Source organism: Acipenser ruthenus, chromosome 5 (assembly GCF_902713425.1).
Source record: "Acipenser ruthenus chromosome 5, fAciRut3.2 maternal haplotype, whole genome shotgun sequence".
NCBI lineage: Eukaryota > Metazoa > Chordata > Actinopteri > Acipenseriformes > Acipenseridae > Acipenser > Acipenser ruthenus.
In genome coordinates, this window is record NC_081193.1 from 42,453,295 (window position 1) to 42,471,057 (window position 17,763).

At 37.5% G+C, this 17,763-nt stretch overlaps 1 protein-coding gene across 2 annotated transcripts; it reads left to right on the top strand.

Moving 5' to 3' along the window:
• The first annotated feature begins 1,290 nt into the window (after positions 1-1,290).
• Positions 1,291-17,631, top strand: LOC117402652 (C-C chemokine receptor type 6-like). 2 transcript variants are annotated; one of them, XM_059024253.1, is made up of 3 exons: positions 1,291-2,731; positions 15,125-15,244; positions 15,881-17,631. In XM_059024253.1, exon 3 carries the CDS (start codon positions 15,909-15,911, stop codon positions 16,995-16,997), a length of 1,089 nt encoding a protein of 362 aa, XP_058880236.1. In that variant the 5' UTR covers positions 1,291-2,731; positions 15,125-15,244; positions 15,881-15,908; the 3' UTR covers positions 16,998-17,631. The 2 variants fall into 2 exon arrangements, with proteins under 2 accessions (XP_058880236.1, XP_033859897.1); XM_034004006.2 differs by lacking the exon at positions 1,291-2,731 and adding an exon at positions 2,757-5,103.
• The last annotated feature ends 132 nt before the right edge of the window (positions 17,632-17,763 follow it).

Sequence of the window (17,763 nt, forward strand, 5' to 3'; positions counted from 1 at the left end):
TTGAATTTAGATTTTTAACAAGGTATCTGTAGTACAATATTGCTTGAAAATGTTCTGTACGGAAACATTAGATAGATATATAAGAACATAAGAAAGTTTACAAACGAGAGGAGGCCATTCGACCCATCTTGCTCGTTTGGTTGTTAGTAGCTTATTGATCCCAGAATCTCATCAAGTAGCTTCTTGAAGGATCCCAGGATGTCAGCTTCAACAACATTACAGGGGAGTTGGTTCCAGACTCTTACAATTCTCTGTGTAAAAAAGTGCCTCCTATTTTCTGTTCTGAATGCCCCTTTATCTATCTCCATTTGTGATCCCTGGTCTTTGTTTCTTTTTTCAGGTCAAAAAAGACCACTGGGTCAACATTGTCTATACCTTTTAGGATTTTTAATGCTGAATCAGATCGCCGTGTAGTCTTCTTTGTTCAAGACTGAATAGATTCAATTCTTTTAGCCTGTGACATGCCTTTTAAACCCGGGATAATTCTGGTTGCTCTTCTTTGCACTCTTTCAAAAGCAGCAATATCCTTTTTGTAACAAGATGACCAGAACTGAAAACAATATTCTAGGTGAGGTCTTACAAATGCATTGTAAAGTTTTAACATTATTTCCCTTGATTTGAATTCAACACTTCTCACAATATAACCAAGCATGTTGTTGGCCTTTCTTATAGCTTCCCCACATTGTCTAGATGAAGACATTTCCGAGGCAACATAAACTCCTAGGTCTTTTTCATAGATTCCTTCTTCAATTTCAGCATTTCCCATATGATATGTATAATGCACATTTTTATTGCCTGCGTGCAGTACTTTACACTTTTCTCTATTAAATGTAATTTGCCATGTGTCTGCCCAGTTCTGAATGCTGTCTAGAACTGGGCAGACACAGTGTTTGCCACTCCTCCTATTTTTGTGTTGTATGCAAATTTAACAAGTTTGCTTACTATACCAGAATTTAAGTCATTAATGTAGATTAGGAATAGCAGAGGACCTAATACTGATCCTTGTGGTATACGACTGGTTACCTCGCTCCATTTTGAGGTTTCTCCTCTAATCAGTACTTTCTGTTTTCTACATGTTAACAACTCCCTAATCCATGTGCATGCATTTTCTTGAATCCTTACTGCGTTCAGTTTGAGCATTAATCTTTTATGCAGGACTATATATATATATATATATATATATATATATATATATATATATATATACTGTGTGTGTGTGTATATATATATATATATATATATATATATATATATATATATATAATGGGTACAGGAGTTTGCTAATGTAGTGCAGATGCAACACAATGGAGCAAGGTACAGTAGAGGTAGTGGTTAAAGTGGTGAAGTAGGGATGATTGAAACGGTACAAAATAAGCCAGACCTTTTCAACATTTGCTCTTGCTTTTTTTCTCGAATAGGAAAACCAAACATTTATTGTTACAACACTAGCAAGAAACAACTTAGGTGCATCTTGTTTTTTTTTTTTTTTTTAAATGGGTCAACCTTGCAGTGGAGGTGTGAATGCTTAGTGCACAGTACGTTTAAATGCAACAATATGTTTCCATTTGCAACAGGTCTGGCCATATGCTCTCTGTCTCTCCTAGCTATGTGGATATGTAATGTGGTTATACAGTGTGGAGTAGTGGTTAGGGCTTTGGACTCTTGACCAGAGGGTTGTGGGTTCAATCCCTGGTAGGGGACACTGCTGCTGTACCCTTGAGCAAGGTACTTTACCTAGATTGCGCCAACTGTATAAAAATGGTAATTGTATGTAAAAAAAATATATATGTATGTAAAAAAAATAAAATAATGTGATATCTGTATAATGTGAAATAATGTATAATGTGATATCTTGTAACAATTGTAAGTTGCCCTGGATAAGGGCGTCTGCTAAGAAATAAAAATTAATTATGTAATTGGTGGCTATAGCTCCACTTAACCTAATTAAGCCAGACATCTATCGAGATGTCGCTGCATTAAACATCTATATTTATTTTAGAGACAAAACCTAATTTGTAACACACAAAATATTTAAAATGTCTTACTCATCAGTCTATAGTATCAACACAAGATTTTCAAAGTCCTGAAATAATTGAACTGGAAACTGTTGCATCATCATAGGTACAGTAGCTGAATTGTCCTTTCAGAAAGGAGACATCCACTTCGTTGAAGAAAATAACAATTTATTGATTGCGAAAGATATGCCTGGTGGGTACATGAACAATTGACAAACAGTTACGTCCGACATGAACATGATAGCTGACAGATACAAAATACATTCACATTTATAATGGCCTTATCCATTGGAGCTTAATAACCACCCCTATGCTGGCCGAGCTAAAATGAATGCAAGACAGTGATTAAGAATGACTCGGCCAGCGGGCAGGACAAGTGGTTGCCGACAGTTGTTTGCATAGTTAACCGTGCAGCCCATGTTTTAGGGAGACACGGTGGGTAAAGTCCATTGATAATGCTTAGAATTAACTATGCACTTGACCAATCGCCCAGGCTGACATAATGCAAGATGAGATTGAGAACTTGCTTGTAATAGTGCATGATGTTTACTTGTTGGTCTTGCCTGGTTCAAGGAGCTGTAACGCTGCCCTACACTGACAAGCATGATATGTGTTTTATGGTGGATGTGGATGCCAGGGGCGTAACGAGTGGCACTCAGCCACCTTCCCCCAAAAGAACGAGGCCACCTTGCAGATCTAAACCACTCAGCGCTCAGGTAAGGAAAAAAACCCTACTCGCCAGAAATAGGGGGAAACCTTAGGGAATCCATGGCAGAGGGTTACCCTTCCTCCGGGTTCTAAAATGACAACCTCAATAGTTCAGAATAGGGCTCCCGAGTGGCCCATCCAGTAAAGGCGCTCCTCGCAGGATGTGCCCTATAGCCTGGAGATCGCTGGTTCGAATCCAGGCTATGTCACAGCTGACCGTGACCGAGAGTTCCTAGGGGGTGGCGCACAATTGGCTGAGCGCTGCCCGGGTAGGGAGGGCTTAGGTCGGCAGGGGAATCCACGGCTCACCGCGCATCAGCGACCCCTGTGGCCGATAGGGCGCCTGTGGCTCTGCAGCGGAGCCGCCAGATCTGTGTTGTCCTCCGGCACTATAGGTCTGGTAGCATTGCTGTGGATCTGCAGTGCGAAAAATGACGGCTTGGAAGGAGCACGTTTCGGAGGACGCGTGTTTCAGCCTCCGTTTCCTGAGTCGGCGGGGGGGGGTTGCGAGCGGTGAGCCGGGGATACAGATAATAATTGGGCATGCTAAATTGGGGTGAAAAAACCGGGGTAAAAATAATTGGCGACGACTAAATCTTTAAAAAAAAAAAAAAAAAAAAAAAAAAAAAAAATAGTTCAGAATTAGCCACATAGTGTTTTTATTTTCCAATAATAAGTCTGAGACATTCTTTCGAATGTAGAGTTCTTATGCACCGGAAGTCCATCTTCCCATAGCCTTGATTAGGTGTGGAGTGATGTTCCTGGAAGCAGCAGAAGTTGTGTCGAAATTCGATGCAGTTTGTCTTGGGGGAGACCAGTTCAATCCTGAGGAATTCCAGGCAGGTGGCACGTAACATCATTTTTTTTTTTTTACATGAGCAACACCAACATTATACATATAATAACAGATCGCAGACAGTGTTATAACACTGTATAATTTAATCTATGGGGGTCTGTTTATAAACAAAAAGAGCAAAGCATTACTTTGTCTTTTTTTTTTTTACAATACACATGTTTTACCTTTATGATTCTATTTCAAAAAGTAATTTGTAACAAAGAATAGCAAAAAATATTGATACATAGAAAAACATATGAAATATATATATATATAAACACTGAAAGCTGACATACTGCAAAACAGGAACATACATTTACTGCTCCAGTATGTCAACAAAGTTGTGGACATACGGCTGTTTAGTCTGTTAAGTATGTCAATACATAACTTCCGTTTAACTTTTGTCCTTCATTCATAAATCCAATAGAGACAAATTAGGAAGTGACAGGTATCTGTTCTTTGAAAATCAATTCCAATTCCTAAATAATCCCAATATAAGAAGGGAATGAGGTAAGTATGGTGGTGCTGCGGATCAAATTTTGGTTGAAGAAAACAAAACAATCAGGGGAACCTGTCACAGTAGGCTACTACACCTGCAGTACCACAACTCTGTAATAAGAACTTCCCTGGGCTCTGTAAATGCAACATCCACCATCATGTCTCCCCATTGAGCACGCAGCAATATATCTGATAAGTTATCATGATTATCCTGTACATGATAACCTCTTCAATAAAAAATGGATCATCAGCATCCAGTATAAACTCATGTCTAAACAGGTATACATATAGAAAAAGAAAATCTTACAAATTGTGAATAATTGATTAAATATGTTCATGTTAGCAGGCATCAAAGTGTTAAATGAGGCTTCAGAGGAAATATCACAAAATTAGTAAAAAAAACAAAACAAAACATAGAATTGGACATGAAGGCAAGCAAAAGTGGAACTGAACTAGTAAACAAAGAAGATTTTTTGGCAACAGTTCATTTTCACAAATTACTCCTCCTGCTTTCAATTGAAGATGTTCTGACAGGTTATAAGGTCATATTAAAATAGGTCAGTGGCAGCTGATGGAAAGTGCACATTAACTGAGTTTTTTGGGGGGCTGTGTTTTTGTTTGTTTGTTTGTTTGTTTGTTTAAAAAAATAAAGAAAAATAATTCTGTTTGTTAATTTTTCACTCCCTTATTTAACTTTCTCTTTACACTACAATAACACACAATACATGTTTTTAGTATATATTTTCATTTTTTGTTTCAATTAATACTTACCATCTTCCTGTCCAGTAAATTCTGAAACTTGTTTAAGTCATTTTTGCAGCTGCATTTAAAAAAAAACAAAAAAAAAAACCCTGCTATACTCAGTCCATACTTAAAAGAAAAAGCAGGAAGTCTCATAGTATCAACTCTTACTCTACAGTCACTCCTACTATCAGCAGATACTGAGGCTGCAAGGTTTGGAGTGTCAAGCAAGTCAATCATTTCATGAAACAGTTGTGCTTTGTATACATACAGACATATATAATATATCACACATTAATATCTCTGGTAAGTACTGCATTTTTTCTTCTTTAGTCTAATAGTACAGTGAGAAAGTAAAGAGAAATTAAGTCTAAAATTCTGTTTTTGAAATGCTAAAAATCCACCCATACATTTTTAGTTTTATTGATACTGCTGGACCGATAAACTGTTTGTATTATAAATGTTACTTGTTTTTTAACTTTCTTTCATTTGTATTCTTTAATTTTTAGCGTTAGTTAGACTTCTGTACTTACGTCTTTAAAATCATGTGTAAAATATTGGAATGTAATTTAGAAAAAAAATATTTTAAATCACTGTTTGGTTTCCTTTATTTTGATGCTTTTCTATTTGTTTATTTGTAATTTTTCATTTTGTTTTATTTAAAGTATGCAAAAGTAATAATAATCTGACTTGCTCTGACTGGGAGTGAAACTGGCCATATTCACATTAAGGACTTTTTAAAGGATTTTTTAAAATTATTATTATTATTAAGGGCTGTTTTTTTTTTATGTGTTTGTGATGTATCACATTCTCTTAGGTTAAGTTGAACTCCCTTATAGATCACTAAAATAAATAACTAAATAAAAACTTTATTTTTTACAGCAATACAAAACTGTTTTTGAAAAATAAGTAATTTAAAAAGGAAAGAAAGCTTGTGATTAAATTCTTATAACTTGAGCATGAACTTGAATTGTTCTGCACTTATAAAGGGTGGGGATCTAATAATTCAAGGTATTCCTTCCTGCTTTAGTGTGTACAGTTGGGGGAATTTGAATCATTGCAATGATAAAGAATAATCTGTTTCTGTAACCACCCCAAGACAGATAATGCATTATATACGGATATAATGACAAGCAAGGTATTATTCACAAAACTAAGCATGCAAATCTGGGATCCAAACAAAGCCCACAGTGTTCTATGTCATTCGTATAAGGAAATTAATCTCATTGAACACGAGGTGCAAATTCCTATTGGTTCTATTCCTGGTAAAAAAAACAAAACAAAAAAAAAAAAACATTTAAACATTGAGATATGGTTATAACATGCAATAGAATTGAAACAACGGGGTCTATACTACATCAGAATACACTTAACTGAAAAGTATACCACTTAACCGTTATTATAATTTCATTCATTATTGATAAAAGCAGCTATTATCAATTTGTAAAGAGTCATGTATTAAGCGATACTGGAGAGAGGCATTGGGTCAGGTGGTTTTCAACTATTTAGGATATTTTGACAGAAACATGGTGCTTTGCTTCAGCTTCTCCATTTTATTGTCTCAACTGGCACCTACTTTTAATGGGAGTCAGCTTTGTTACAGTAGTATGTCATTATCTTTATTAAAGACGAAATTCCGTTTACAGTAAATGATTTAAATAAAAATATAGTACTGCATTGTTGCACAAATATACATGGACATACCTGGGTGTACCCCTTTTTTCTATGAAAATGTAGTTGGTTTAATATATTTGGAAACGCACACGTGTCCAAATATAAGGGTCCTCATAGCTGAAGATAAGTTCAAAGAAAAACATGGGGGGCTAAGATTCTTTAAAGTGGCTTTACTGTAAAACAGAATGTAAAGTTGTGATAGTAAAATTCATAATGCATAGTTATAGTTGGATTTCTAATAGATTTTCACTTTATTCTTTCTCTTCAAATTTTTTCTAATAGATTTTTATTACATGAGAGTAGCTGTTATTTACTTCATGTTAGTATTATTATTATTATTATTATTATTATTATTATTATTTATTTCTTAGCAGACGCCCTTATCCAGGGCGACTTACAATTGTTACAAGATATCACATTATACATTATTTCACATTATACAGATATCACATTATTTTTACATACAATTACCCATTTATACAGTTGGGTTTTTACTGGAGCAATCTAGGTAAAGTACCTTGCTCAAGGGTACAACAGCAGTGTCCCCCACTGGGGATTGAACCCACAACCCTCCGGTCAAGAGCCCAGAGCCCTAACCGCTACTCCACACTGCTGCCCACTCCACTTTTTGCCAAGATAAAATTAGATAGTAGTGGTGGGGACCAACCAAGATGTAACTTTGCTGTAATATATGAGCCTTCAGCACTTTTCCTTTGCTAGGTAATGTGGATTTCCTATTGGCCCTGGGATGATGGCAGAAGTGTAATGCTGGCTCAATGGACCAGCCTATTTGCAGTCTCCCTGGCACATCAGCACATACAACACCAGTGGTGCTGGCTCCAGGGATCAACCAAAGTGCGGCCTCCCTAGTGCAATACCATGGCAATCCTCTAGAATGGGCTGGGTGGGGTACTGTGTTGGGGAAAGCAGGTGGGCACCTCCTGTCTTAGGTGTTTCGTCAACTAGCCCACAACACTTCAGAAAGGCTTGACAGGGATGCTGGTGCTGATGTTGGCGTTGAGAGGTTGGGTGCTGAGGAGGAAGCTCCTGCATGACTTCGGTTGGTTGCTGGCTGGGGAGTGGTCGTACAACAGGTGTCTCACATTGCTCTTCTGATGGCGGGTGGAGCAGTGTCAGCCAGCAGATACAAACTGTTAAGGTTGGTAGGCTTCAGGCATCCTGTGATGCATTGGCAACTGGCATTCAGGATGGGGTAACAATGGATCTCTCCCATACGGAACATGCATACTCGGCGGTTGAAAAGCTGAGAGCCAAGGCAGTGGTTCGAATGTTTAAGGGGCTGCCTCCCCATTTCGAGTTGGTGAGCTTGTATAGAATGTTGTTACGGGTGCTCACTTTCGTTTATGGCTTTGCGATGTGTGCTTTTTATGAGAGGCTTCGATCAAGAGTAACTCCAAGGTAGAATGGGTTCGGGAGAGTGAGATAGTGGAGTCCCGGACCATGTGATGTTGAGCTGACAGTTGGCCTCATGATTTTTCAGGTGGAAGGCACAGACTTGTGTTTTCGTTGGGTTGGCGTGTAATTGTTTTTTATCGTAGTATGAAGTCAGTCCAGTTAGCGCCTCAGTTAGAGTTGTTTCAGCGTAATCAAAGTCAGTGTTTTGGGCTATTATGCACAGATTGTCTGCATAAATTAAATGTTTTGTTATTGAGTCGGTTGGTTGGTCATTCGTGTAGATGTTATATAGCAGTGGTGCAAGTACACTTCCTTCCTATCCAACTCAACAAAGAAACGTCTGTTTTCGAGAAGGGTTCATATCAGCTCTGAAAGGTGTAGATCTTTTGTAATTTCCAGGGTCGTGTAGAGGAGTCAACGGTGGTTGATGGTATCGTAGGCAGCTGTTAGGTTGACAAACACAGCTCCGGTGATTTGACGTCTTTCAAATCCGTCTTAAAAATGTTGGGTTAGGTTGAGCAGCTGGCTTGTTGTTGATTTTCCAGGACGGAAACCACCCTGTTAGGGGATTGTTTATCCAATTGTGGAGCAAGCCGGTTCAGTATGAGTCATTCGTACAATTTGTACGTGTGGCATAACAATGAGATGGGTCTGCAGCTCTTTGGATCAGATGGATCTTTCCCTAGCTTCAGGAGTGCCACGGCATGAGCATGTCGCCACATCTTTGGAATTTTTTGACTGGCTGTGCTTGAGTATAGGCAGAAGAGCCATTCTCGGGTCTGGGGTCCAAACTGTTTGATTTGTTCAGTAAGCATGTGTGACAGTGATCAAATGATTATTGGTGTTAAATCTCCCTCCTGACCTGTGAGGGCACTGTGTAAAAGGAACAGAGTACCTTTAACTAAATGGCATGACAATTTATTCCTTAGGGTAGATGGAAGTCGGTCATTTAGGAAGGGGGCGGAGCTACGGTACCCAAACTCAATGACCCGGACGGTAAACGGTGTGGCATCTGAGGATTGGCGGAGCAGATGCACTTGTTAACCTAGGGGTCATGAGCGAGGGTTAAATAGGGGACATAGTGTAAATGATCTATTCCTTTGTAAATAGTTAGAACAAACGTAAAAATAGAACCTGGGATCGAAACCTAAGTGTTGTATTTTGTTATTGTCTGAAGTAAACTGTTTGTTTTTCGTTTGTTTCTAAGACTACTAAACACTATCTCGAGCTGCAGCTGCAGGCCAGCCACAAACCCGGACACCAGCACTTCCCTTGTTTCACCACAAGCACTAGTTTCACACACTAAAATAAACACTGTGTTTGTGTTCTGTTACGTGTGGGTGAGGAAAGAACTTGGACTGTATTTTATGGTTTCGGGTCAAACCCGATGATTTCAAACAAAGTGATACACGCCGTTGTATCACTTCCATCATTTATTATTTACAGGTGTTTGCCCTAAGACTCTGGACATTGTATAAATCAATAAGCACCCTTGCACCTGGAAATCATTGCCTGACTGTTTTATATCCGTTCTGAACTGCACACATCTGTAACCACTCACCACTTTGCCACAGCATGTCATCGAGGCCAGCCACTTTCCCGATCTTCAGGGCATTAATACCAGCTTTTAGCTCCACCATTGAAAGGGGGCTTGTAAAGCCTGGGTCCTCAGGTTACCTGTACCTTTCCAATCTGAGTTTTATTTGTTTGTTGTTGCTTTTTGGGTTGCTTTTTCCCATTAAGGAGCATCTGGTGGGCGATTTGGTTGGTGGTGACGTTATGGTATTGATCTGCCTTCCTTGGGTCATTGTTTAATTTACATATTATTTTTCCCATGCCTTTTTGCTGTTGTATGTCATGTCAGTTGTCTTGATCAGGGTATTTCTGGTAAATATGAGGTCTGGGTTGTATCCACGTTACCAGCAGCCGCAATTGAACGATTTGGGGAGCTTCGGGTTGTGAATCAGGCTCAGTTGATGGGCATCCGCCCAAGCTTCTACTGCTTCACCGTCTGTTTGTCTTGTAGCACCATTGTGTGCTGTGGCAGTTGAAGTCGCCAGCGATCACCCGTGGTTTGTTGTGAATGGTGTCTGGTGAATCTGTGAATGCAAAACTCGTGCTGTGTGGTTTATAAACCGAGGTGATTGAGATTCCGCCGAGTTCGTCAAGATTTCAGTGTTATTTTCTTCAGGCTTCGCTGTGGAATTAATGACGACACTTCCATACTGTTTTGTGGTCTTTCAATCACCATAGTCATTCCAGGTATTGAAGGCTGGTTGTTCTGAGGCCCTTGGTGAGTCTCTTGTAGGTACAAGGCATCACACTGGCTTTCTTGCATATGTATGGTTGTACAAGTGCACTTGAAAACTGTAACGGTCCCAGCTTTCCTGACAAACGAAGGCAGCGCATTCCATAATTCAGGGGCTCTACAAGAAAAAGCCCTACCTCCTGTGTTGCTTTTGTTGACCCTAGGAATAACCAGCAGCCCTGCATCCTGCGATCTCAGAGTGCAGTTTGGAAGATATGGGGTCAGTGACTCCTGCAAATAACTAGGTGCTAATCCATTCAGGGCCTTGTACGTTAACAGCAAAATCTTATAATCAATTCTATACTGCACAGGGAGCCAATGTAAAGAGACCAAAACTGAGGTAATATGTTCACTTTTCCTGGTTTTAGTCAGAATTCTAGCGGTGATATTCTGAACAAGCTGCAAGCAGGATACCACACATTTTGGGATACCAGACAAAAGTGCATTACAATAATCAATTCTAGATTTAACAAAGGCATGCATTAGTCTCTCGGCATAAGATATGGAAATAATCGGTCTGTTTGGCTATATTTCAAATGGTAAAAAGATACTTTAGTAACTTACCTAATATAAGTCTCAAATGATAGATCAGAATCAAAGATGACCCCCCAAACTCCTTTTCTCTTAAGTTTTGATAAGATACCGCAAGGGTCAAGCTCATGTAATCCCACATTTTTTTTTTAAGTTAGTTCTGTGATCCCACGAGCATAACCTCTGTTTTATCTGAATTCAACACTAGAAAATTCTGTGGCATCCAATGCTTGATGTCTGTAAGGCAAGCAGCTAATAACACCCAGGCAGAAGAAATTCCTGGCTTTAGGGATAAATATAGCTGGGTATCATCAGCATAGCAATGGAAGTTCACTCCATGTCTGCGGATAATGTCACCTGACAGTAGCATAATGAAAACAACAAGGGACCTAGAATGGAGCCCTGTGGAACACCACAGACAACTTCCGATAATGCCGATTTTACCTCCCCAACACTCCCCAATAGACAAACTGAAACAAACTTATCAGAAAGATACAATTTGAACCAGCATAGGACAAGGCCAGACAGTCCCACAGATAACATTCGCCTGTAGAGCGAATGTCATCTGCTAGTGTGTGAAGTAAGTGATTGGTGCAGGCTACCGTTGTAGTCATGGTTGTCATGTCGTCCATGTATGCTCTCAGTGGTGGCAGCCACATGCCAGAAGCCAGGCGTTCTAAATAGACTAAAATAAACAGAAATTCACACATGTGCATTATACTGTAAAAAGAAAATCTTCTCTCAGTGCTTTGCAGTTCATAAAATCTGAAATTATAAAAACACCTCCTGGTTAGATGATAACAATACTACACTGACTCATGTTATAACAAGTAGGTTTTACCTACATCCTCATGTTCCTTGCAATGATATTCCTCATTATGCTGAAATGCCTGGCTCTTTATGATCTCCAAGCAAAACTGTTATTCAAAAGGAGAGTACTTATCAGTTCTGTAAATTCATGTAAGTTAAAACCAAAACCTTTTTTTCTTCTTCTTTATGCATGGATGAATATACGAGTAGAGTAAAATTCTAGTCTACAATTAGGTAGTATTTCTCTCTGAAAATAATTTAGAATAGTCCATGGTGTTTTACTTCTTACTGTAGATCAGAAAATGTATGTATGAATTGTTATGTAGTTTATTTCTTTGAATCATACAAAAACAAACAAATATCTTTAATTTAATTCTCATTAGTTAAACAGACAGGAAGTGTTTTAGTCCGCCTTTGAAATGTGTGGTATGTCTTCTTAATTGTGCCAACACTTAGTTAAACAGAACATCTTGTGGCTTTCTAAATAAAATTAAAAAAAAAAAAAAACATTCTGTATGTAGTTTAATATGTAAGAAGAAAAAAAATGTATATGGTACATATAAAGTTAATTAATTATCATGCACATTTTAAGCGCTTGTTTTTATAGATTTTACATATTATTAAAAAATAAACAGTTATTTTTGTTATTTATTTCTGTTTTATCATTTCTGATCTTTTTGAAAGTTACAATTTTAACAGTTTGTTGCACAGTCTCTCATTTTGAAAGCTCAATGTTGACAGCATGTTATGAATAATATGTGAATGTAACTTTAGGGTTTATTGTTTTACTGTATTTCATGCTTCCATTACTTATTTTAGTTTAGTTTGTTTTCTTTACATAAACTACAGTGATTTATTATCTCATAAGCATAGCAACCAAAAGTACTAATTGTGTGACTCATCTTTTACCATAGAATACCCAATCTGCATTGGTTTGACTTATTTTTGTTTCCTATAATAACATCCTACTGAACAGAAAAGCCTTTCTGCACATAGAATTCGCAGCATGTACTTATGGGACATGAACCCAGTCCACCAAGGATATGAATCCGGTCCACCAAGGATTAAAGAGTAGCGGGGTTCCAAAAAATATAGCTACATGTCCCCATGTTACTACAACTGTTTAAATAACGTATCTGTCATTTTTCTTGTCAATGTTAACATCCTGACAACTTTTATTATAATTGATTTATCTTATAACTTCAAAGTCTGTTTCAAAGTTATTTTTAAAATGTCCAGTCTAGTGCACTGATAGTTTAAGGATTATTAACCACACTGTCAAACCGGTAACACATCAATAACCATCCATGATGTGGTACGGAACAGAAAAGCCAGAGCACTTCCTGCAGTCATTTAGAGGACAGATCTCAAACCCCATTGCACTAGAGCAGACATTTGGAAAAGAGCTTTGAAACAGACTTTAATGTTATAAGTGTTATAAGTGTCAAAAGTTGCCAGGATGTTAACAATAACAACAACTGTTATTTAAACAGTTGTAGCAACATGTGGGGACATATAACGCTATATTTTCCTTAACCCTGCTACTTCTCTGTTCAGTTTATTAATAGCCAGTAAAGGACCATGTCAGTTATAGGAAAGAATGTTGTGCTATTTAAAACGTATTTATTATTTTAAAAAAATAAGGACTTAATAAGGTTAATAATTACATTTTCCCAAATTTGAATAATTTTTTTTATGTTTGAAAACCCAGTCCAAGAACTCACACCTGTGTGTACCTAGGAGGCTTTGGGTATGGGCGGATGGGGGGGAGGGGAGGGGTTGGGGGGGCGGCTCCGGGGGTTCAGGAACCTCCCTCCCTTTTGTTAAAAATGTCAAAATTATTGTATGGTATGTTCTGTATCAGGTATCCCACAAGATTTCCCCTGGACATTTTTGCATGCACCAGCTTTTGAGATAAATTGCCTTTATCTCACTGAGCAATCTTTGTTTCATACAAACTAAAACCCACAAGCAAAGAGTTAGGCAAGATAAAGGGTTCTCTTCTCTGAATAGCTTTTACTATACTTATGGAGTTCAACGGAACTGTTGGATTTAGGACTTCAGTGCTAATTCTGTACAGCTGTTTATTTTACATATGATGGAATGACTGTAGCAAGTTGCTTTGGATAATTTACTCTAAAGGCAACAAGACATGTTACAAAGTCTAATGCGTCCTTGTGCCCAGAGACTGCCAGTCAGCATTAACAGCGACATTTTTGGAGGTCTGGGTGACCTGAAAAAGTGGATTTCATAAGAACATAAGAAAGTTTACAAACGAGAGGAGGCCATTCAGCCCATCTTGCTTGTTTGGTTGTTAGTAGCTTATTGATCCCAGAATCTCATCAAGCAGCTTCTTGAAGGATCCAAGGGGGTCAGCTTCAACAACATTTCATACAAGACATAACAAATCAGAGGTCAAGGGGTTTTACTTTAGGGCTTCAGGACAGTTAGGCTTCATGTTAGCCCTAAGTGATTAAGTTATTTAATATTTATTGTTTTTTGGGGGTTTTTTTTAGCTTGTGCTCCTCCATACATACTAAATACCAAACATCAGTCTAAGAATCCATGGCTATAGACAGCATGCAACTATTGTAACCTTTTGTGTGATTCGGGGGGCAGAGCTAGGGCTGCTCCCCCATTCTGTTCTGCCACTAATATCTGCCAACCTCATGCCCTTGTTCTCTGTCTTGTGTTTTTTTTCTGCAAGCTAAGGGGAAACCCAGTACTCCTTCCTAAGTCATAGAGCACTTCTCTACAAATCTCAATTCCCGAGGTTCTTCCTCCACTCAGTCCTTGCTCCTGTCCCATGAACTAATGTTAAATGTAGCATGAACCTTCCTATCACTTCTATTTAAACACCTTCGTGTGTCTGTTTTTTTACCCTGATGAAGGTACTTTGTACCGAAATGTTGGTTAATAAAACAAAATGGTTTTATTTTAAAGGGATTGCTTTTTGAGAGTGTTTTTTTTAATGTAGCCACTTAACATTCTACTCTAAAAGGGATATGATGTACTAGATTCAGACAAAATATTAACCTCTAGCTGTTTAAACAGATGAAAACATTTCCCACATAATGTCTTTAATTGTTTTCTTAAAATAAAACTTAGGTATTTTTTTATTGAAAATGCTAACTTACCATTTTCACCTAGATACACTAAAAAAACAGTTTTATCATTAAATGGAAAGCAGACATTTTTCCCCAAAACACTTGCTCCATTAATACAACTGTGGATGAGGCCGAGGGGGATGGGAGCCGGAGGTTGGATTCATTGTGATTATGTAACAAAATATTTATTTTGAGATCCTTCATGTTTGGAGTGGAAGTACTGCATAAAAACGAATCTGGAAGGAGTGATAAGTTAATTATGTTCATCATAATTTCAAAAAATATTATTAAAAATTCCTACAAGCTACCATAAGAAAATATAATTTTGTACTATTCAAAGCTTTGTGAATACAGCCTATTCTATTCTAGAACTTTGCTATAACATAGTTTTTTAATTGTTTTATTTTGTTGTCTTAGAGCAACACCATGGTAGAAATGCTGTGCAGTAGTATGAATCAATCAGTCTTATTTTATTTTACAGGTTGTAAATAAAGATATTGGGAACAATCACTTCCTGCTACGAATGTGACACTCATGCCAGTCAAGATCTGAGGAAGTGTTTGACACCTGCTGAAATCATACAAAACTCACTCCCTACAAGGTACTGCATTAATTTCCATTTTCTGATAACGACTAGTTCTTTAATGTTCATGTGTGTGTTTTAACAACTTTCTTCTTGCCTAAAAAGGTATTTTTCTTTTTGGTACATTTCATTCATTTTAGTTGCTGTTTGTTTCAAATACTGTAGTTTCATAAATGTAATAAGGACAGGATGAAAAGTGCCTAATTACACATTTCTGTCTGACCAAGATTATATAACTGAATTCTGTAATGAAGTAATAATACATTTTGTTTCACCCAATTTATCAGACTTCAAATGTCTAGGTTTAAGGTCATTTGTTAAATGAACACAATCCTGTTTGGACCGACATGATTAAAAAAGCAGTTTCTTGTGTCAATTTGAGATGTACACTTAAAGAGTAAGTAGCGAGGTTCCAAAAAAATATAACGTTACACGTCCCCATATGACTGGTGCTCAGTATTTTGAGCATGGCATCAAATTATGCAAAAGGGACTCCTTCCTTATACGCTAGGCAACTGCAAAACAAAAATGGACATGTATAATTATATCTGATGTCACTAGAAGATATGAAGTGTACAGAGGTTGCCAATGTATGATCAAACACCTGTGAATAAACAGTGATTACATTTATATGATGCTTCTTTTATTGTTTAGGTGATTTCAACAGAAGAGTTCCAATAAGATGGAAGACAATGACACTGACTATGACTATGACAATGACAGTTATAGTTATGATCCAGATGACTACATATATCAATGTGACAATAATGATATCAGAACATTGCGTTCCAATATGGTTTATGTGTATTCTATCATCTGTGTGCTGGGCATTTTGGGCAATGTACTGGTTATTGTCACATATGCATTTTATAAGAAGCTAAAATCCATGACAGACATCTATCTTCTAAATGTGGCCATAGCAGACATACTGTTTGTTCTTTCAATTCCTCTTTTGGTAGTAAACGAACAGTACGAATGGATTCTGGGAGATTTATCATGCAAGTTACTGAAAGGCATCTACAGTGTGAATTTGTACAGCGGTATGCTGCTGCTTGCTTGCATCAGCACAGATCGTTACATTGCTATTGTTCAGGCAAGAAGGTCTTTCAAACTTCGTTCGACAGCTCTGGTCTATAGCCACGTAATCTGCCTGGTTGTCTGGCTTGTTGCAATTGGCATGTCCCTTCCCACTTTCATAGTCTATAAAACGTTTGAATACCAAAACATTACTGTCTGTGAAACTAGTTTGCCCGATCATCAGACTGCTGTTATGTTAAAAACATTGATGCCAAGCGCACAGCTCAGCATTGGATTCTTCCTTCCTTTGCTGATTATGATCTTCACTTACTCAAGCATCACTTATACCCTCATGCAAGCTAAAAACTTCCAGAGACACAAGGCTGTACGTGTTGTCATGGCAGTGGTAGTGGTTTTCATTGTGTGTCATCTGCCTTATAACATCATTCTCTTGCTGGACACTCTAAATAAGTTCAGGACAGACCTAGATTGCAATGTGGAAAAAATGAAAACCAAGGCCCTTATTTTTACAGAATGCTTGGCTTATTTACACTGTTGTCTAAACCCTATTCTGTATGCATTCATTGGAGTGAAATTTAGAAATCATTTCCTTAAGATCTTCCAGGACTTGTGGTGCCTGAGTAAGAAATACATATCTGTTAGACGTACTTCCAGGTTCACATCTGAGGGCTTTACCTCAAGGAAAACCAGTGAGGTGTTTGAGACTGATAATCCATCATCCTTCACAATGTAGTGTGATATGTTATGAGCAGTGGACTGTGTTTTCTGGCAGTGATGACCACAAATAATTTTCTAAACCTACACACAAATCTACCCTGAATTAGATGTTGAGCTGAGCTGTTGAGTAGTTCACAGACCTACTAAAGATATTCATGCAGCTTGAATTGTACAAAAAGTGAAATGCATTGTAAATAGGGGTAAACAGATATTTCAAGTCATTGATTTTTCTCATTTGCAGAGGTCTTGAGAATAAATGTTCTAAGTCAAAATATACAACATATTGTGAATGATATTTTGTAAATAGTGTTGTTTTATGAGGGGACATAAGGATGATGATGTTCATAGGACCAATCTACCTTATGTTGAATACTCCCAACTGAAATACAAATATCAAAACAATGTGCTACTGTAATTGACATTTGACAGGAGATGCCAGGGGTCAAAATGTAAGACTAAACTGTAATGCTGAATGTTCTGGAATGTTTTTTTTTCTTCTTAATTTTGTTAGTTTGATACATTTTTGTAAAGTAACTGATGTGAATTGACTAAACTATATCAAGATCTAAATGTATTTCCCAGTTTTTCTCCAACTGTATAATCTCTACAGTTTATGTGTATTACCACAATAAAATGATAAGAGCTATTAAGTCAGTGGCATGTTTTTTTTTTTATATATTATTATTTATTTTAATTATATTATATAACCCTTTTGGATGTTACAGAAGCACTTTGCTGACTGGTAGGGCAACAAAAAAGTCCCCTATCTTGTCACAACATGA